At 36.6% G+C, this 22416-nt stretch overlaps 2 protein-coding genes across 18 annotated transcripts in view; one reads left to right on the top strand and one right to left on the bottom strand.

Annotated features, from left to right (window-relative positions):
- Positions 1-9502: 9502 nt before the first annotated feature.
- LOC135108584 (uncharacterized) overlaps positions 9503-22416 on the top strand; it is a 20142-nt gene continuing 7228 nt past the window's right edge. For 4 of the 11 annotated variants that reach the window (XR_010272359.1, XR_010272358.1, XR_010272357.1 and 1 more), the window contains exons 1-4: positions 9504-9992; positions 14063-14271; positions 15978-16104; positions 17049-17150. Coding sequence is in view for 6 of the 11 variants with exons in the window: in XM_064019740.1 (XP_063875810.1) it covers positions 9950-9992; positions 14063-14271; positions 15978-16104; positions 17049-17150 (481 nt within the window). In the remaining 5 variants the exon portion in view is untranslated. Of the gene's footprint in view, positions 9993-14062; positions 14272-15977; positions 16105-17048; positions 20949-22416 lie in introns of those variants that run through there. The other 7 variants (XR_010272361.1, XR_010272360.1, XM_064019744.1 and 4 more) reach the window with 4 other exon arrangements.
- Positions 14463-22416, bottom strand: part of LOC135108586 (F-box-like/WD repeat-containing protein TBL1XR1) — a 59211-nt gene continuing 51257 nt past the window's right edge. For 2 of the 7 annotated variants that reach the window (XR_010272366.1, XM_064019746.1), the window contains 5 exons: positions 19575-19691; positions 18891-19027; positions 17486-17589; positions 16814-16917; positions 14463-14588 (listed from right to left, as the gene is read on the bottom strand). Coding sequence is in view for 1 of the 7 variants with exons in the window: in XM_064019746.1 (XP_063875816.1) it covers positions 19657-19691 (35 nt within the window). In the remaining 6 variants the exon portion in view is untranslated. Of the gene's footprint in view, positions 14589-16163; positions 17108-17485; positions 17590-18890; positions 19028-19574; positions 19692-22416 lie in introns of those variants that run through there. The other 5 variants (XR_010272365.1, XM_064019745.1, XR_010272363.1 and 2 more) reach the window with 4 other exon arrangements.

Below are 22416 nucleotides of genomic sequence, written 5' to 3'. Positions count from 1 at the left end.
CTTAAAATACACGTTTCTTGTAATGTCTTAATTTCTGAAATAAGGTACTTTCCATGAAATTTGGCATTTTTGTACGTAAGAAAGTCAAAATATTGAAAATACACGCTTTTGGTATTATTATTTTGTTTCTCCGTGAACGGTATTTTGCGTACCTTTTAGCGTTTCGGTACGTAATATGTTCTGAAAAAGAAAACACTCAAAAGATGCATTTTGTATTCCAATTTAGGATGCTTTATTTTAGCGTTTTCGTGCCTAAAACTCAAAAGCACTGAAAAGACATCTATATGGTAATGTCGTTTCGTTTCCCCATATGAAGTTCTTTACATACATTTTAGCGTTTGGTACCTAACATTGTGAAAAATAAACAAAACACGTTTTATTAATGCTATTCAGTTTCTGCATATGGAGTACCATTCACGCGATTTAGAATTTTGTTACCTATGAAGCTCAAAAACAGTTACAATACACGTTGATAAAGATTTGTTTCACGATATGAAGTACTTTGCATATATTTTCCCGTTTCTGTGGGTAACAAGCTTAAAAAACTCAAAAAACACATTTTTTGTAATGTTATTCTGTTTCTCCACTAAGAATGTTTTCCATGCGTTTTAGCGTTTAGGTACATAAAGATCAAAAACACTGCAAGGACACGCTTTTTGTAATGTGTTATTGTCTTCCAATATAGAGTGCTTTCCATGCATTTTATTGTTTTGGTGCTTAAAAGGTTGAAAAAAGTCAAAAGATATTTTTCTAACAATGTCGTTTCTTTTCCTCATATAGAGTGTTTCATATGCATTTTGGAGCTTTGGTACCTAAGATTGTGAAAAAAAGGTTGTTTTATTCCTCCATATAGCGAGGTATTGACGCATTTTAGAGATTTGGTACTTAAGAAGCTCAAATACACGCTTCTCGTAATATCTTTTCGTTTCCCTATATAGGGTGCTTTCCATGCATTTGGGCTTTCTGGTACGTAACATTGTAAAAACACTCAAAATAGACATTTTATGGAATGTTGTTCTGTTTCTCCATGTAAAGTGCTCTTGAAGCGTTTTGTACCTAAGAAGTTCAGGACCACTTGTAATATTGTAATCTCGTTGTAATATCGTTTCGTACGTAAAAACCAGAAAACATTGAAAAAAAACACGTTTTTGGTAATGTTATTCTGTTTTTCTTTAGAGACACTGAAAACACGTTTTTGTTTTTTTGTTTTTTTGGTTATTTCCATACTTTTTTAGCGTTTTATTATCTAAAACGATGAAAAAAAAAAACACTAAAAAGGCAAGTTATGGTTTCGTTTCCCCATAGAAAGTTCTTTGCATTATAGACAGGTTTATGGATGGGGATAATAGATGGAAATAGGTAGGTATATTTAATACAGGGACTGCCACGTGTAAGGCTGGTCGCTTCTTGCATCTTCCCTTATTTATTATGTTCTTATGCATGCATTTTGGCGTTTTGTGAAGAAAGGCAAAAAAAAAAAAAAATGTTTTTGATAATGTTCTTTTTATGCATATAGAGTATTATTCACGCATTTTAACGGTTTCTTACCTCTGGTGAATAACACCCATAAAAAACGTTTCTGGTAATTAAGTTTTGTTCTACCATATCGGGTATTTTCAATTCATTTTCCAATTTTTGTACCTAACAAGTTCAAAATTTCTCAAAATACAATTTTTTGTTAATGTTATTATGTTTGTCCATATAAGATGTTTCGCATGCTTTTAACGTTTTGATAACTAAGAAGCTCATAAAAACTCAAAATACGCGGTTTTCATAATGCTATGTTTTTCCTTTTTTTTTTTTCCATCTAATGTTATTCAGGCATATTTGCGTTTTTTTTTTTTTCTTGTATTGGTACCAAAAGTAGCTGAAAAATTATGAAAAGTTTCTAGAAGTTTTTATTTCACGATTTTTTTTTTTTTTTAGCGTTTTCCTACTTAATACGCTCAAAAGCACATTCGTTTTTTATTGTGACGTTTGTTTCCCAATATAGAGTACTTTTCGTGTATTTTTACGTTTTGGTACCTAACGAGCAAAAAAAAAACACTCAAAATACTCGTTTTTAGTAATAATTTTCTGTTTCTCCATATAGAATGCTATTAACGCATTTTTGCTTTTTAGTACCTAAGAAGCTCAAGAATACTTATACACAATTTTCATAATGTCTTTTCGTTTTTTCGTATAGAGTGGCTTGCATGCATATTCGCGTTTTGATATCTAACGACCTTAAACACTCTTGAAATATACGTTTTTTATAACGTTGTTCTCTTTCTTCAAATGACGTGCTTTGCATGTATTTTGGTGTTTTAGTATCTTACAAGGAGAAAACACTTAAAACGCACATTTTTGGTGTTATTGTTCTTTTTTTTTCAAATAAAGTGCTGTTGATTTGTTTTAGCATTTTCCTACCTGAGAAACTCAAAAACAATCATTATACACGTTTCTGGTAAAATTGTTTTGTTTCCCATTATAGGTTACTTTACATGCATTTTGGCGTTTTATACGTAAGAAGTTCAAAATATTCAAAATTCAAGACTTTGGTAATGTTATTTTGTTCATGAAGGGTATTTTGCATGCATTTGAGCATCCTGCTATGAAAGAAGCTTGAAAAGACACACACAAAAAAAAAACACGATTTTGTTAATGTTCATTTGATTTCCCGAATAGGTTGCACACTTTTCCGGTAATGCCATTTCATTTCCCCACATAGAGTGCTTTCCATGCATTTTGTCGTTTTGGTACCTAATAAAAATAAAAAGTGATAATACACTTTTTTCGTAATGTTTCTCCATATTGAATGCTATTCATACGTTTTAGTATTTCGGTGCCTAAGAATCTTAAAAACTCTCACTTTCTGATATCGTTTTGTTTCATCATATAGGATAGTTTCCAAGCATTTTGACGTTTTGGTACCTAACACTGTGAAAACATCCAAAAATACGTTTTTTTGGGTAAGTTGTTCTGTTTTTCTATATATAGTGCTATTTATATGTTTTAGCGTTTCCATAAGTAAGAAGCTCAAAAAAACACTCAAATACACGTCTACCGTAATGTCTTTTGATTTCCCCATATAGTGTACTTTGCATGCATTTTGGTGTTTTTATACGTAACAAGTTCAAGAACACACAAATTACTTATTTTTGGTTATGTTATTTTGTTTCACCATGAAGGTGTTTTGCATGCGTTTTAACGTTCTGATACATAAGCACTTTTTTTACACGTTTTTTACAAAGTTGTTTTGTTTCCCTATATAGGGTGCTTTCCATGCTTTTTAGAGTTTTGGAGCCTAACACGCACGCACTCAAAAGACGCGTTTCTGAAAAGGGCATTTCTTTTACAGATATAGGTTGCTTTACATGCATTTTGGCATAATGCTACCTTACAAGGTGAAAAACACTGAAATTACATTTTTTTCGTAATATTGTTTTGTTTCTTGAAATAGAGTAATATTAACGGATTTTCGAGTTTTGGTACCATAAAAGCTCAAAAACATTTATAATACCTACATGTTTCTGGTAATGGATTTTCGTTTCCCTATATACAGTAATTTACATGCTTTTTTCCGTTCTTCTACGTAACAACCTCAAAAACACTCTAAAATAGTAATTTTACTCTTTTTTTCCATAAAGTGTGTTTTACATGCCCTATATCGTTTTGTTACATAAGAAGTTCAACAGCACTGAAAATACACGGTTTTCGTAATGTTATCTTGTATTTCCATATATCGTTTAGCTGCCTAACAGAGTCAAAAACAATAAAAAGACGTGTTTCTGGTAATGTTGTATTGTTTAACAACATAGGATACTTTTCATGCATTTTTTTTTTTTTTTTTTGCGTTTTGGTGCCTAAAAATATGAAAAACAAAAAATACACATTTTGATTATGCCGTTTTGTTTTTACTTATAGTTATAGTTATTTATTTATGCGTTTTAGACTTTTGGTACCTAAGAAGCTTACAACAATCATTATACACGTTTCTCGTAATGTGTTTTCGTTGCACCATCTATGGTACTTTTTATGCATTTTGGCGTTTATCTTCGTAATAATCTCAAAAAGACTCGAAATACTTGTTTTTTGTCAAATTATTGTTTTTTTGTTTTTGTTTTTTTTTCCATAAAGAGTATTTTAAATGCGTTTTAGTTTTTTGGTACAAAAGACGTTCAAAAACACTTAACCGAGTGTTTCTCATCTGTTCAGTTCTGATTTCTGGAAATCTCGTTTCCTTATGATGCGTTGCATGCATTTTTGGCATTTGCATATCTAACAACGTGAAATACGCTTAATATTTAGTAATTTTTTTTTTTTCATATAGAGTGCTATTCGTGCCTTTTCATGTTTTAATACATAAGGACCTCAAAAACGCTCACACGTTTCTCGCAAAGACTTTTCGTTTCCTCATATAAGAGTACGTTTTTGTAAGTTCTTTGTACTTAACAAGCTGAAAACATTCAAAATACTTTTATTTGATAATGTCATTGCGTCACTCCATATAGCATTTTCGTATGTAAGAAGTTGAAAACACTCGTCACTTTTTTGGTATTTTTCCCCGTAGAGACTGCTTTTTCTTCATAAACACTCAAAAGACACTATTCTTGAAATCTAATTTTCTTTCCTTATTGAGGATGCTTTGTATGATATGATATGAAATACACTTAAAATACACGTTTCTTTTAATGGTCTGTTTTTTTTGTTTTTTTTTTTTAATATAGAGTGCTATTCATGGCTTTTAGTGTTTTGTTACCTAAGAAACTGAAAAACACTCATGCGAGAAACATGTTTTTCGTAAAGTCTTTCCGTTTTCATATAGGGTACTTTCCATTAATTTTGATGTTTTCTTTACTGTAATAAGCACAAAAACTATATATATATATATATATATATATATATATATATATATATATATATATATATATATATATATATATATATATATATATATATATATATATATATATATATATATATATATATATATATATATATATATATATATATATATATATTTTTTTTTTTTTTTTTTTTTTTTTTTTTTTATTATTATTATTTTTTTTTTTATTATATTATATTATTATAATAATACTATTCTGTTTCTCCATAAAGTGTGTTTTGCAGGCTTTTTTTAACATTTTGGTACTTACGAAGATCAGAAAGACTGAAAAGACACATTTTTTTGTATCTTCGTATTTGTATTTTTTCTTATGGTTTGTATCGCCATATAGAGTAAATTTCAGGCTTTTTAGGGCTTTTTTGTGCCTAAGACTCTCAAAAACACTCAAAAGGCACGTTTCTCTTAATGTCGCTTCGTTTTCCCATATATGGGCTTTGCATGCATTTTGTCGTTTTGGTACCTAATAGTGGGAAAAACACTTGAAATACATGTTTTTTTTTTTTTAGGGGGGAATGTTCTGTTTTTTTTTCCATATAGAGAATTATTTATGCATTTCAGCGTTTTCATACCTAATTAGCTCAAAAACACTTTTAATACATATTTCTCGTAATGTATTTTCGTTTCTCCATACAGGGTACTTTCCATGCATTTTGGCGTTTTTCTACCTACAAAGATCTGAAATATTCAAAATACTTGTTTTCGATAATATTTTTTCTTTCTCTATAAAAAAAAAGTGTTTTGCATGCATATTAGCGTTTAAGTACGCAAACAGCTCAAAAACACTGAAAAGAGACGTTTTTGGTGGGTTATTTTATTTTCCCACATACGGTGACTTTCATGTTTTTTAGTATTTTGGTGCCTAGTACTCTCATAAACACTCAAAAGACACGTTCCTAGAAATCTCCTCTCCTCTCCACGTACAAGGTGCTTTGCTTGTATTTTTGCGTTTTGGTACCTAACGATCTTGAATACACTCAAAATTACATTTTTTTGGTAATGTTCGGTTTCTCATATAGTGTTATTTATGCGTTTCAGTGTTTTGGTACTTAAGAAGCTCAAAAACACTAATAATAATGTCTTTTCGTTTCCTCATATAAAGTACTGTGCATGGAGTTTAGCCTTTTTATATGTAACAAGCTCAAAACAATCAAAATACTTATGTTTGGTAATGTTATTTTGTTTCTGCATAAAGGCGTTTTAGAGTTTTCGTACGTAGGTAGTTTAAAAAAGCTGAAAAGAAACGTTTTTGGTAATGTTGTTTTGCTGTCTTACATAGGGTGCTTCCCTTGCTTATCATTTTTTTTTTTTTTTTAGTGCCTAATATGCTCATAAAAACTCAAAAGACACATTTCTAAAAGTCTTGTTTATTTTACCAATATAGTGTGATTTACGTACATTTTGCCGTTTTAGTACATAAAAATATGAAATACATTAAAAATGCACGTTTTTGGTATGTTGTTCTGTTTCTTAACATAGATTTCTATTCTAGTGCTTTCGAGTTTTTTTTTATACCTAATATATTAAAAAACACTCATAATACACTTTTCTCGTAATGTCTTTTCGTTTCATCATATAAGGTACTTACCATGGTTTTTTTATGTTTTTGTACGTAACAAGCTGAAAGACAATGATTTTTTTTTTTATAAACAGTGTTTTGCATGCTTTTTAACGTTTTGTTATGTAAGTAGTTTAAAACACTGAAAAGACACGTTTTTCATAATGTTTTATTTTCGTATATTTTAAATGTTTTTTTTTTTTTTCAGCAGGATAATACTTTCATAAAAACTCAAAAGTCACGTTCGTGGAAACGCAATTTTCTTTACATATATGGTGTGCTTTTCATGCATTTTGCGCCAATGCATTTGCATACATATAGAGTGTTATTCAATCTATTTCAAGTTTTTGTACCTAAGACGCAGAAAAACATTCATAAATACACGTTTCTCGTAATGCCTCTTCGTTTCCTCATATAAGGTACTTTCCATGCTTTTGATGTTTTTGTACGTAACAAGCTGAAAAACACTCATTTTGGGAATATTATTATCTTTCTCTATAAAGTGTGTTTTGCATGCGTTTTATTGTTTTGGTACGTAAGAAGATCGAAAAGACCCAAAGGACACGTTTTTCGTAATTTTGCTTTGTATTGGCATACAAGGTGAATTCCATGTTTTTTTTTTTTTTAGCGTTTTTGTGTCGTACATGCTCAAAACCACTGAAAAGACACGTTTCTGGTAATGTCGTTACGCTTCCTCATCTTAGAGGCTTTGCATGCATTTTCTCGTTTTGGTAACTAACAATGTAAAAACAATCAAAATACACATTTTCATTATTGTTCTGATTTTCCACATAAAATATGTTTTAGAGTTTTAGTAACGCTTATAATACACGTCTCTGGTAACATTCTCTCGTTTTCCCATATAGGGTATTTTGCATGCATTTAAATGCATGCAAAATGTTTTGCAATATTATTATGTTTCTACAAGAAAGTTGTTTTGCATGCGTTTAAGTGATTTAGTATCCAAGAAGCTCAAAAACGTTTAAAAGACATCTTTTTTGTAGAGTTGTTTTGTTTTTCCATATAGGTTGATTTTCATACTTTTTTAAACGTTATGTTGGTTAACAAGCTGAAAACATTTAAAAGACATGTTTCTGGAAAATTTTATTTTCTTTTTCATGTATGCTTTATTGCATGCTTTTTGCCATTTTGGTACCTAAAAATGTGAAATACACTTATTATTTTGTTTCTCTAAGAAGGTTGTTTTGCATGCGTTTAAGTTATTTAGTATGTAAGAAGCTCAAAAACGTTTAAAAAACATATTTTTTTCGTAAAGTTATCTTTTTTCCAATATAGGTTGATTTTCATGCTTTTTTTTTTAACGTTATGTTGCTTAACACGTTATTTTGCATGCATTTTTGTTGTTTTTATTCATAACATGCTCAACAACACTCAAAATACTTGTTTTTAGTAATATCATTCTGTTTCTTCGTAAAGGAAGTTTTTTATGCGTTTTTGCGTAAAAAAAAAAACTGAGAAAACTATAAAAAAAAAAAAAAAAAAAAAAAACGTTTTTGGTAATTTGGTTTTCTGATGTGTGGTGCTTTCCATGCTTTTTAGCTGCTTGGTGCCTAAACATGCTAAAAAAAAAAAAAACGCAAGAGATAAGTTTTTGAGCGTATCGTTTCGTTTCTACATATAAGGGGCTTTTTTTATGGATTTTGGCGTATTTGTATCAAACAATGTGAAAAACACTCAATATTTTTTTGGGGGGGTAATGTTTTTTCTAAATATAGAGTGGTATCAACGCGTTTTCTCGTTTCCGTAACTGAGATGCTGAGGAGCACTCATAATCATAATGGCTTTTTTTTCCATATAGATTTTTTTTTTTCGCATGCATTTGGGGCAATTTTCTACGTAACAAGATGAAAACTCACTAAAAACTTTTTTTTTTGTAATGTTATTCTGTTTCTGTATAAAGAGTGTCTTCCTTGAGTTTTGGCATTTGCTATGTAGGATATAAAACAAGAGAAAAACACTCATAGGATACGTTTTTCGTAATGTTTTGTATAACCATATAGGGTGACTTCCATGCTCAAAAACACTCAATAGACTTTCTACTTGGAGGGGGTGACAGGACTAATAGTGTGAATGTGTTTGTGTGTGGTGCTTTGTCTGAACTATCCTGTGTGGGGTTGCTGGCCAAGTATAGGTGGTGTCTGTGATATTAGGAAATACAGTACCTCTACATGTAATACTGCTTTACTCATCATGTATATAATCTGTTGATGGTTCTCTAGAGTGTATCACTAAGAAATCTCATTTCCTTCCAGGATTGACACAGGAGAGTGAAGGACTGCCTGCTGCCTTGATGCAAGAAAGTTTAGGGTGCCATCTCACTCCTGCATTGACAGCTGATTGGTGCTGAAGCCCACCAGTCCAGTCAAGCCAGGAGGGATCAGGTGATGAGTGCTGAGGAGTGGAGAGTGGGCTGGCAGGAATTGGAAGCTTTAAGAGGTTCTGAAGAAGAGATGGAGTGGAAGATAAACTTTGGGGGCTGTCAGCCCTGTGGAATCTGGGTAGAATTGGAGGATGAACCCTGCTGCCTTGTCAACTCTGTCCTGAAGTGAAGTGCTCTGACTGAATTGGGCCTCCTGTCATCACAGTTGAAGAGAACCCAGCTCTGTCTGAACCCTGCCTGTCTTCATACAAGTGGAGTTGGTGACCTTTGTCATCACACAGTTGCTGAACATTGCAGAAGATGGAGCTGTGGGTGAACCCAAGCCACAGGAGCCCAACATCATGTGGTAGGTAGTCAAGAACGTGGTGTTGCTGTCCCGAGGCTCAGGAGCACCAATTCAGCCTCCTTCATCATGTGTATGAACAAAGAAATTACTTGATGAAAAATAAAACTCAAAGTAATATACTAAATTTAATAATTGTATTGTTAAGAAAAAATAAAACTAATTTGCTTAATTATACTATTGACATTCTTTCAATGTAATCTGCCTTATAATTGTTATCTAGCCTTGTAAAAAAAATAATAATAATAATAACAATTGATAGAGATCAATATCCCTGTAGTGAAGGAGGAAGGACTCAGAACTGAGTCCTTCCTCCTTCACTACAAAGTATTAAGTTTAAGGTGCGATTTACACACACAGGCACTGTCCCTCCCTGCAGTCAGGGAGGGTCAATCTACAGGAAAATACAGGGGCCTCTATATGCAAATCACGCCTTAAACTTTTGAGTCCTTCCTCCTTCACTACAGGGATATCATCTTTATTTGCTTTCTTTTTACACTTTTTTTTTTTTTTTTTTACAAATTTCAAGATAATTTAAGACAATATTTAAATTAATAATTAATACTACCTTATTTGTTTGTCAAGAATATCCTTGACATTTCAAGATGGTGAAGACAAGATAGTGTAGGAGTACATAGATACACCATTAGAAGTTCGAGGTAGGTTCCAGTAATGCGGTTTACACCTCGTTGGGTACTGCCACGGTCTCGGTCATTCCGCTGACTGGACGCCTACCTAAAACACCACACACCCACACCTGCAATGGTTTTCCTTTATTGTGATTTAAGCACCACCTGGAGTTTGGGTAAGCACTTTGTATTATGATAGTACTGTGATTATGATATATTTATTTAGTATTAACTTTGATGAACATGTAAGTGTATGTGATTACAGTTAAAAGTATTAGGGTGATCTTGTTAAGTACTTATTGTGAATGTACCTTGTTGGTGATATTTGATAGAAACATGATTTTCTATGGAGTTGGATTAGTATAACATTTCCAGACCATGTTTGTATTATAACTTGTGATGTGTCCGCTAAATTCGTGTAGGATTTCGTATTCACTTAATTGGTTGTTGGCAGGCCTCTGTTGTTGTATATCTGCTGCGACCGTGTCAGAGGAATCTGTGCCTGTAAACAGCGCCCGCAATTAAACTCACGGCACCTGTCTGGAAGTTTCTGTCCCGATCCCCGCTCTACAATAGTATATACAATACTATTTAAACTTTTATTTTCATATCACTGAAGACAAACAAATCGCATTGAAGCCAACAAAGACAAGGCATTGTGGGGAAGATATCAGAGACAACCTGTGTCTATGGTCCTCCCAGGCAAGGCAACAGATGATGACAGCTATCTGGGGAGGCTGGGCTGCTGGGGTGGGCTCCCTGTAAAAAAAGGACAAATTTTAGATGCAAAGATACAGAGAACAGTTGGTGGTATTTGGTGATGCATGAAGGAAGAGATAAACGTGTAGATATATGAGGCAAGGGGGGGGGGGGGAGAGAGAGAGAGAGAGAGAGAGAGAGAGAGAGAGAGAGAGAGAGAGAGAGAGAGAGAGAGAGAGAGAGAGAGAGAGAGAGAGAGAGAGAGAGAGAGAGAGAGAGAGAGAGAGAGAGAGAGAGAGAGAGAGAGAGAGAGAGAGAGAGAGAGAGAGAGAGAGAGAGAGAGAGAGAGAGAGAGAGAGAGAGAGAGAGAGAGACTTGTAGTCTCAATGTATTAGAGGGAAACTGAAGGACAGCTCAAGCAATGAGTGGACAGGCATGGTAGGAGCTTTGCAGTCAGGGGAAGCTGACCTCACTGTCTCTGAATTGTCCATCACTGAAGAGAGGCTGAAAGTTGTTACCTACGCCCAGCCTATATATATACACAAGTGATCAAAAAATGTTTTGGTGAACAAAGCACTCCCTTAACAGATTAACTTGGATCAGCAAAATGTTTAGAATATGAAATGTCAAATAATTTAATTGATATATCTATATACTGGACTGGCAACCCTATACAGACAATGCACCATATATTTACACATAAAACATTCACAGTTAACCCAAATAATAATATATTTACATACCAGGCTAAACTATCCCCCCACAGGACACCCCAGACAAACCACCACACATTCACATTCTCAGCTCCGCTAATAACTTATTTTTTATATATATCAGGCTGGCAATCACACACTAGATGACCCAAACAAGGCACCACACATACATCATTCACACTCTTAATACCTGTCAGCCCCTAGTGGAAAGGGACAATCTTGTGGCCCACCACACCACACTACACCTCAGGAGCCCAGACACAGCATTCAGTTATCAAAAAATCACATTAACACTCACTCCCTACAAAACAAAGTAACACAAAATCAGATTAACACTCACCCCAATGTGATGTTCACAAGGCAAGTCCTCCTCTCATAGCTATAAACTGTTTGTGGCCACCTATGAGGACCTTGACAAGATGCTACTAGCCTACACAACCCCAATGGACACAGCTCTGTACTGGTGCATCATAACATGATAGGTTTGGCTAGCATCCTCTTCATTGAGCAACTCCAGAGGTGCTACATACCGTAGAGGGGAGAAGCCCATCAGCATGGGAGTTGCTAGCTGGTACGTGTTGTCAGCTCTCCTACAGCATGGTGAGGATCTGTTGGGGTGTGGGACTGGTCAGTTCAATGGTGGTAAGTTTATTTTTTTTTTTTTTTATGTAGGAGGGACACTGGCCAAGGGCAACAAAAATTCAATAAAAAAAAAAAAATGCCCACTGAAATGCCAGTCCCATAAAAGGGTCCAAGCAATAGTCAAAAAATTGATGAATAAGTGTCTTGAAACCTCCCTCTTGAAGGAATTCAAGTCATAGGAAGGTGGAAATACAGAAGCAGCCAGGGAGTTCCAGAGTTTTACCAGAGAAAGGGATGAATGATTGAGAGTACTGGTTAACTCTCGCATTAGAGAAGTGGACAGAATAAGGGTGAGAGAAAGAAGAAAGTCTTGTGCAGCAAGGCCGCGGGAGGAGGGGAGGCAAGCAGTTAGCAAGATCAGAAGAACAGTTAGCATGAAAATAACGGTAGAAGACAGTTAGAGATGCAACACTGCGGCGGTGAGAGAGGCTGAAGACGTCAGTTAGAGGAGAGGAGTTGATGAGACGAAAAGCTTTTGATTCCACCCTGTCTAGAAGAGCAGTGTGAGTGGAACCCCCAGACATGTGAAGTATACTCCATACATGGACAGATAAGGCCATTGTACAGAGTTTGCAGCTGGGGGGTGAGAAAAACTGGGGGAGATGTCTCAGAACGCCTAACTTCATAGAAGCTGTTTTAGCTAGAGATGAGATGTGAAGTTTCCAGTTCAGATTATAAGTAAAGGAAAGACCGAGGATGTTCAGTGTAGAAGAAGGGGACAGTTGAGTGTCATTGAAGAAGAGGGGATAGTTGTCTGGAAGGTTGTGTCGAGTTGATAGATGGAGGAATTGAACTTTTGAGGCATTGAACAATACCAATTTTGCTCTGCCCAAATCAGAAATTTAAGAAAGATCAGAAGTCAGGCATTCTGTGGCTTCCCTGCGTGAAATGTTAACCTCCTGAAGTGTTGGACATCTATAAAAAGACATGAAAAAGTGCAGGGTGGTATCATCAGCGTAGGAGTGGATAGGACAAGAAGTTTGGTTTAGAAGATCATTAATGAATAATAAGAAGAGAGTGGGTGACAGGACAGAATCCTGAGGAGCACCACTGTTAATAGGTTTAGGAGAAGAACAGTGACTGTCTACCATAGCAGCAATAGAACAGTCAGAAAGGAAACTTGAGATGAAGTTACAGAGAGAAGGATAGAAGCCGTAGGAGGGTAGTTTAGAAATCAAAGCTTTGTACCAGATTCTATCAAAAGCTTTTGATATGTCTAAGGCAACAGCAAAGGTTTCACCAAAATCTCTAAAAGAAGTTTAGTGTCCGGTTAGTTAGCTAGTACACCTGCTAAAATATTTTTTGTTACTTTAGGTTCTGAAAGTGACCGCAAGAAACACTGGCACAGCAGCTGTGCTGATTTGTAGAGGTTGGTACGTCTTCCTGTCCCCCCCCTCTCCACTCTTCTCCCTCATAAACATCCCATACTATTATCACATTAGTGTAGTTCATTCTGTAGAGCAAATAATGGTTCATGGAGTGCATTCTCCACATCATACCAGGATCATATATTATACCAGTCACAAATTCCCCAGTAACGGGCAACTTGGCACAGCAGGGTTACCAAATTTGCACCATACTACATGAGTTATACCAGAAATCATTGTGTGATGTGTCATATTGCATCACACCATAAAGGTGACAACATTTTTTTTGATGGGTGTTCATGTGTATATGGGTTGGACTGTTAGATGAATACATGGGTAGTGGTGTTTAATGTTTGGAAAGATGGGAATACAGGAAAACAATCATTAAAGGATAGATTTTAAATTGGTAAACTTCACGTGATATCTGATGTATTTCCATAATTGTGTTGATATTAACTTCATTTGGTTCTGGCATGAGCAATGTAAGCAAGTGGTGTTGATACAACTGTTACGGATATCATAAGTAATGTATCTAATTTTGTTATCAGTAGTTCTCATGATGAAAGTATCAACAGTTTTCTTAGTAATATATAATGTTTAAATCTTTCAGAAATGAGAAAATTTTAAAGTTGCATTTTTATCTCTGAAATATTTTAAAATGGTCTTTTCAACACTTGAATTTAAAATTATCTACTTTTGTCACTTTGAATTTAAAATTATCTACTTTTGTCACTTTCAAAGATTTAAATTGCTTTTGCATCATTTTCCAGGTTTTAAAATTGCTTTTTTATAGCATCTTCCCCCCCCCTCCTCCTCCCCCTGCAGGCTCCAACACCTACCCAATCAACAGTGCAGCATGGATCACCTACAGGGTTGGCTGTAGTGTGTCCCTCATTGTGTACACATCATACTCCGCCACACTGGCCTCACACCTGGCAGTGGAGCAGCCTGTGACTCTGCCCTTCAGCAACCTGCAGGAGCTATTTAGGCAGTCAGGCTGGGATGCTGGATGCAACAACAATGACCTCTTCAAAGTGACAGCCTCAGTGACTCCTTGTTTTTTTGTTCCCTGTGCTGATATACCATCCAGCACTTCAGAGAGAGAGAGAGAGAGAGAGAGAGAGAGAGAGAGAGAGAGAGAGAGAGAGAGAGAGAGAGAGAGAGAGAGAGAGAGAGAGAGAGAGAGAGAGAGAGAGAGAGAGAGAGAGAGAGAGAGAGAGAGAGAGAGAGAGAGAGAGAGAGAAAATTTAGGATTTAGGAGTGGGCAAAGAGGGCAGCTGCCCAGGGGCCAGGGGCTTCCACAGTGTTGGGATCTCCATAATCTGGGGAGTCCCTTACATAATTAAGCATTCTGTAAATGAAAGAAACTCAAATTAATCAATAAACACTAATTTTCTATGAACTTTTAATGTTTTTTCATCATTATTAATACAACTGCTTTTGTTTCATTTACACTACATAAATATGCTCTTTTCACTAGATTATATTATATATATTAAAAAATAGAATGGAATATAGATACATAAAAACATTAATATAAATATTTCAGGCTGGCCATGGGCCTCCACAGACCTCAAGGCGGTGTGTCCCATGCACTTTTTCCGTCAACTTTTTCCGTCGTTTTTCTGAAAATCGTCGATATCTTGGCTGTGGCCTGTCACACACACAAACAGTGTTTCATTTGAAACTTTCTGTTGGCACAGACCAAGGAGTGTAAACAAACATGGAGTCCATGCTGCGGCAAAGATACGCTGCTCTGAAACTAATACTATGTATTATGAGACACAGTATTGGAGAGCACAGGTGACTGTGTTGTAAGCTGCTCTTTTCAGGCCTTTCTTCATATAAGATTCATCCTTGTGGTCCCAGAGGCACTTATGGCTCCTTATGCTTTCCAAAAGGAACTCCTCTGAAAGGCGTGTCCAGCTTGGATGTGGTTTTCCTTCCATGATGAAGCATGGAGGTGATAATAACGCTCTGTGAGACAGGTTGAAGCCACATGGAAAGTCTCGGTCTTGGTCTTGAAAATGTAAACAAAGGTGAAAATTTGCAGGCGGAAACAATTCTGATCGTCTGACAAATTCATGCGATAAGTTCATGTGGAACGATGAAAAATCAATGGAAATCGCATTAATCAATGCAAAAAGTTTTAGTGTGACACCGCCTTAAATTCACCCCTGGATTTGTGAGTTAATCTTTTTTTTTTTCTTACTTGAGGTGCATTGGCTTTGGGAGGAAAAAAAAAAAAGACCCACTTAGGTGCCATTTCCTTAAGGCTAAAAGGATCATCCAAAATTGGAGGGTAAGTGCCTTGAAACTTTCCTCTTGAAAGAGTTCTAGTCACAGGAAGGAAGAAATATAGAAGTAGGCAGAGGGTTCCAGAGTCTACCAAAAACTGACTGACTGTTAGAATAAACTGTGTAAAATACTGATGTGACTACCATCCTCTTTTTCTCTTTTTGCTGCTTCTCTGGAGTGAGGGGCTGGCACCATGCACGAGTCTTCTTTGGTTGTGTCTGTCCTTTGCATCTTCCTCTGTGACTCCCATCCTCAGCAGCTCTAGCACAATTCCATCCTTCCATCTCACTCACTCTCTTTACCTTGATCTTCCTTCAACTGGCTTTCTCCAGGCCCTTTTAATTAGTCCTTTATCAATAACCACCAAAGATGTGAACAATCTCATATCACCACATCAGTCTGGCTAGATTATAATGTGCCTTCTCTTCATCCCTGGGAGCAGCAAACCTGTGTGGGCTCCCAGACAGGTGAGTGCCGAGTGCTGAGAGAGGCATGGAAGAAAGTGGTGCTGAGGTCCCCAGATAACTTAGTGAACTCCTACACTGAGGGACTGGAGAAGGTCTTGAATGGTAAGTCCTTCGCAACTCCTACAGTGAGGGACTGGAGAAGGTCTTGAATGGTAAGTCCTTCACAACTCCCACAGTGAGGGACTGGAGAAGCAATTCCCATGTTGGTGTCAGGAAAATCTTCACTATGTCATGGTCTCTTCATCTCCCTTTTTTTTGTCTTTTTGATGTTTTGGTGTGTTTTTCAATATTTTAGTATTCTTTTTAATATTTTTTAATTGTTTCCCATGGAATATTCATCTCTCTGTCTTTTTGATGGTTTGGATACATCTGTTGATGATTTTAGTGTGTTTTTCATTGTTTTTCATTATTTCTGTTGTTTTGAAATGTTTTGGGAATTTTTTGGTCTGGTTTGTTAATCCTTAAATCCCTTAAGATGAAGCAGTGCTGAACAAAATTCCTTTGCAGGTCATTAGAAAGCATCAATTAGTTCTCCTCAAAGTGAGAAAGATGCGAACTTGAAATTGTCATATAAACATTTGCTTCATATCTTGCCTCTGATAAATGAAAACACTAATTAAGATTCTTCCATCAGGTAAAATAAATTAGTCAGATTCATTCTTCATCTAGATAAAACCACAAACATTCCTTAATTTAGCATAACCACCACCAGTATCTCACTGTTAGCTAATCCCACACTCCCTACATGCTTCTGTACCTCCTCCTTCCTATGATGCAAATTCTTTCAAGAGGGAGGTTTCAAGACACTTACCTTCCAATTTGGGATGATCTTTTTTAACTTTCTTTTGGGACTGGCAGCTCAGTGGGTCTTGTTTTCTTTTCTTTTGCTCTTTTTGTTGTCCTTGACCAGTCCTCCTGTTACATTAAACAAGAGAAAATAAGTAAGTCGAACAAATAAAAAAAAAAAACTCACTTGGCTGGTAAATACATGTTCATAGGTATGGATGTCACAACCAACTACTACATTTGTGGTCTTTCTATTGCAGACTCCTCCAGAATCAAGGAACTGCCAGTCCAGTACATCACAGGAGGTATTGCTATTGGGCTGCAAAAAAAAATTCACCCTTCAGGAAGTTATTTGACCACAGGTGTGTTTGCATGTGTGTGTATGTGTGTGAATTAAGATTGAGGAGAAGACAGAAAGTGGATAGAGGGATGGAACTGCAAAGGATAGGAGTAAGAAAGGAAGGTGCAAGGGACAGATACAATGACACAATATTCCTTTTAAATCTTCCTTATAAAATTCAATCTCCTTATAAAATCCTGATGTGCCTTTATTTCCATACATCCTGCATTTTACTGCTATATTATTACACAACATAAAAAGCATAATAATATACTTCAGTTTTCTTCCACAGTGACACAAATTCCTTTCAATCTTCTGTACCAGACTTTCTCTCCCTACAAACTCTCATACACTCACCTTACTTACTCTTCCTACAGCCTTCAGAAGATGCATGAGTCAAGCCTGATGAACAAGCTGAGGACCACATAGATGATTAGCTGGGTTCTCAAGAAAGATTTCTCCTGTTGATAAATTTGAAAACTTATTAATTTGGCATTAGACTTGTATAAGCACCTCAACACCCATGTAACTTCATCCAAAGCCTTTTAAAAGCAGTGGAAGTGAGGTTTAGAAGTGTTTCAGAACATTGTCCAACATACCTAAAACTTGAAAGCATATGAACTGAGTGACAATCTCACACAAGGAGGCCAAGGCAAAGTGCATAACATAACTTAAGAATTGAAAGTCTCATATATCCTGCCATGTACATAAGAGTATAATGGAAGCTGCAAGACTACACAAGGCAGGCAGTCCCTCTATAAAGCATATTTATCACACTTACAGATACATGCAAGTAAAAAGGTGGCAGACAGTGAGTTCCTGGGGTTTGCTGACCTGTAGGAACTGCAGACAATAACAAGAGACAAGACACCTACACTTTTTTTTTTTTTTCATGTACGAGGGACACTGGCCAGGGGTAAAAAAAAAAAAAAAAAAGTCCCCAAAGTGTCTGAAGCAGTAGTAAAAAATTAAAGGACAAGTGTCTTGAAACCCCTTTATTGAAGGAGTTCAAGTCATAGGATGGTGGAAATACAGAAGCAGGCAGGGAGTTCCAGGGTTTACCAGAGAAAGGGATGAATGATTGAGAATACTGGTTAACTCTCGCATTAGAAAAGTGGACAGAACAGGGTTAAGAGAAAGAAGAAAGTCTTGTGCAGTGAGGCCACAGGAGGAAGGGAGGTATGCAGTTAGCAAGATCAGAAGAGCAGTTAGTATGAAAATAGTGGCAGAAGACACCTAGAGATGCAACATTGCACTGAGGAGAGAGGCTGAAGACAGTCAGTTAGAAGAGAGGACAGTCAGTTAGAGGAGAGGAGTTGATGAGACAAAAAGCTTTTGATTCCACCCTGTCTAAAAGAGCGGTATGAGTGGGACGCCCCCCGCAGACATGTGAAGTATACTCCATACATAGACAGATAAGGCCCTTGTACAGAGGTAGCAGCTGGGGGGATGAGAAAAACTGGCGGAGACATTTCAGAACACGTAACATCATAGAAGCTGTTTTTGCTAGAGATGAGATGTGAAGTTTCCAGTTCAGATTATAAGTAAAAGACAGACCGAGGATGTTCAGTGTAGAAGAGGGGGATAATTGTGTGTCATTGAAGAAGAGGGGATAGTTGTCTGGAAGGTTGTGTTGAGTTGATAGATGGAGGAATTGAGTTTTTGAGGCATTGAACAATATCGAGTTTGCTCTGCCACAATCAGAAATTTTAGAAAGGTCAGAAGTCAAACATTCTGTGGCTTCCTTGCATGAAATGTTTACCTTCTGAAGTGTTGGACATCTATGAAAAGACGTGGAAAAGTTCAGGGTGGTATCATCAGCATAGAAGTGGACAGGACAAGAAGCCTGGTTTAGAAGGTCACTGATGAATAACAAGGAGTCGGTGACAGTACAGAACCCTGTTAATAGATTTAGGAGAAGGAATGGCTTAAGTTAATGCTTAAGAAGTTTTGAAAAAGGAAAAAAAGGTGACTGGGACGTGAGATGTGAATACAAGTGAATGGCAAAGTGGGGAAAAAATATAAAATACCATGAGCTGCTCTTTGCAAACACTTTAAAAAAGAAAAAAAATATTTGCCATTCTACTGGAAAAGAAAATATGAGACTATAAACGAATGACTGATTACATGGCACTGTGTGTGTGTGTGTGTGTGTGTGTGTGTGTGTGTGTGTGTGTGTGTGTGTGTGTGTGTGTGTGTGTGTGTGTGTGTGAATTTCCTAAAAGAATACTTGGGATGAGCAAAAAAAATTAAATAAATAAATAAAAAAATAAAATAAATAAATAAATATATAAATAAATATAAATGAATAAATAAATAAATAAATAAATAAGTGAATAAAATAAATAAATAAAGAAATAAAATAAATAAACAAATAAAAAATTAAACAACACATGAAATGGTACATTTGTCTATGCATGAGTCTCATTAGCAGTGCCACACTTACAGATTAGGGCATCCAAGGTGGCTTCCACATTTTGTGTTGCCTCCAAGATTTGATGCAGGTCTGTTGATGGTTCTACAATGTGCTATCTGCTGTACTTGCTCTTCTGAGTTGCATTGGCTGTGGGCGAAGGAGGACCAGTGAGTGGTAGTAGTCAGAGTTCTTATGACTGTCTTGTGGACAAAAGTGACGCACGGAAAGGATTCCAAATACAGTAATAGTTAATGTGTAAATCTTTCTGTCCACCAAGCTGGCAATCCTACATGGGCAGCCTAAATAAAGCACTACACACTCATACACACATCGTTCATGCTTTTAGTCCTACTGGCCCCTGCCAGAAAGAGATTGTCTCATGGACCACCCTGCTACATTCCAGCCAGACCCTAGGCATAATTAACACAGTTTGCCACATATTTCCACAGGAAAGCCCAACAGTATACACAGGTTTACCACCCCTGCCCCTTCATAATGAGACCATTCCCAGCTCCACACTCACTCCAATCCTTAAGCCACAACAGATGCAGGGTACTTTCTATGGACTGCCCTTCACCTTAACTGGGTTTATAAAACAAAATCATCCTTTATTTCATCTCCCATCCCCACAGCTATTTCTTTACACCTCAGGTCTGTGTCTTCTAACCCATGAATACAGATGCTCCCCAACTTACAAACATCTGGAGATAGGAACAAGAATCCCTGGGACAAGAGTCCCCACAAGTCCAAATTCTGTTTGTCACTCCAGCACAGATTCAAATTCACTGCGTGCACCCACCACCTAGTGCCATGCTTGAGCACTATCCATGCATAGCAAAGGAGAGAGACACCATGTTGTTCTCATTCAACTTCTGACCTGCTAACACCAGTTTGACTGTGCTCCAAGATTTGTTTGCATATTTTCCAACTTTCTGATTATTGATCATGGCCGGTGACAAGCATAAGGCTAGTGATGATGTGAAAATGCTAAGTGTCAAGTTATCTCAAAAGAAAGTAAGATGGTTTTAATAAAGATACAACTGTGGAGAAAAAAAATGGCAAACAGAGCCTGCACATATGTTACAGTAGTATTTGTACAATTTATCAGCTTAATTTGTTTTAATATTACATACATAATATCTTTATCAGTGAGCATAATACAGTGATGTTTTAGCACAACCTGAATGTATGCATCCAAATTAATTTACAAAATAACTCCTTATGAACAAAAAAATTATAAACAGTAATCTGGAACCAAACTTGTTCATAATATGAGGAACATCTGTGTGTGTGTGTGCGTCTGTGTGTGTGTGTGTGTGTGTGTGTGTGTGTGTGTGTGTGTGTGTGTGTGTGTGTGTGTGTGTGTGTGTGTGTGTGTTTGTGTGTGTGTCTTTTTTTTTTTTTTATGTAGGAAGGACACTGGCCAGGGGCAACAAAAATCTAATAAAAAAAATGCCCACTGAAATGCCAGTCCCATAAAAGGGTCAAAGCAGTGGTCAAAAATTGGTGGATAAGTGTCTTGAAACCTCCCTCTTGAAGGAATTCAAGTCATAGGAAGGTGGAAATACAGAAGCAGGCAGGGAGTTCCAGAATTTACCAGAGAAAGGGATGAATTATTGAGAATACTGGTTAACTCTTGCGTTAGAGAGGTGGACAGAATAGGGGTGAGAGAAAGAAGAAAGTCTTGTGCAGCGAGGCCACGGAAGGAGGGGAGGCATGCAGTTAGCAAGATCAGAAGAGCAGTTAGCATAAAAATAGCAGCAGAAGACATCTAGATATGCAACATTGCGGCGGCGAGAGAGAGGCTGAAGACAGTCAGTTAGAGGAGAGGAGTTGATGATATGAAAAGCTTTTGATTCCACCCTGTCTAGAAGAGCAGTATGAGTGGAACCCCTCCAGACATGTGAAGCAGACTCCATACATGGATGGATAAGACCTTTGTACAGAGTTAGCATCTGGGGGGTGAGAAAAACTGGCGGAGACGTCTCAGAACACCTAACTTCATAGAAGCTGTTTTAGCTAGAGATGAGATGTGAAGTTTCCAGTTCAGATTATAAGTAAAGGACAGACCGAGGATGTTCAGTGTAGAAGAGGGGGATAATTCTGTGCCATTGAAGAAGAGGGGATAGTTGTCTGGAAGGTTGTGTCGAGTTGATAGATGGAGGAATTGAATTTTTGAGGCATTGAACAATACCAAGTTTGCTCTGCCCCAATCAGAAATTTTAGGAAGATCAGAAGTCACGTGTTCTGTGGCTTCCCTGCGTGATATGTTTACCTCCAGAAGGGTTGGACGTCTATGAAAAGACGTGGAAAAGTGCAGGGTGGTATCATCAGCGTAGGAGTGGATAGGACAAGAAGTTTGGTTTAGAAGATCATTAATGAATAATAAGAAGAGAGTGGGTGACAGGACAGAACCCTGAGGAACACCACTGTTAATACATTTAGGAGAAGAACAGTGACCATATACCACAGCAGCAATAGAACGGTCAGAAAGGAAACTTGAGATGAAGTTACAGAGAGAAGGATAGAAACCGTAGGAGGGTAGTTTGGAAATCAAAGCTTTGTGCCAGACTCTATCAAAAGCTTTTGATATGTCCAAGGCAACAGCAAAAGTTTCACCAAAATCTCTAAAAGCAGATGACCAAGACTCAGTAAGGAAAGCCAGAAGATCACCAGTAGAGCGGCCTTGACGGAACCCATACTGGCGATCAGATAGAAGGTTGTGAAGTGATAGATGTTTAAGAATCTTCCTGTTGAGGAGAGATTCAAAAACTTTAGATAGGCAGGAAATTAAAGCAATAGGATGGTAGTTTGAGGGATTAGAACGGTCACCCTTTTTAGGAACAGGTTGAATGTAGGCAAACTTCCAGCA

Source organism: Scylla paramamosain, chromosome 17, assembly GCF_035594125.1.
Source record: "Scylla paramamosain isolate STU-SP2022 chromosome 17, ASM3559412v1, whole genome shotgun sequence".
NCBI classification, from domain to species: Eukaryota; Metazoa; Arthropoda; class Malacostraca; order Decapoda; family Portunidae; genus Scylla; species Scylla paramamosain.
This window is presented reverse-complemented; position numbering and strand designations above follow the sequence as displayed.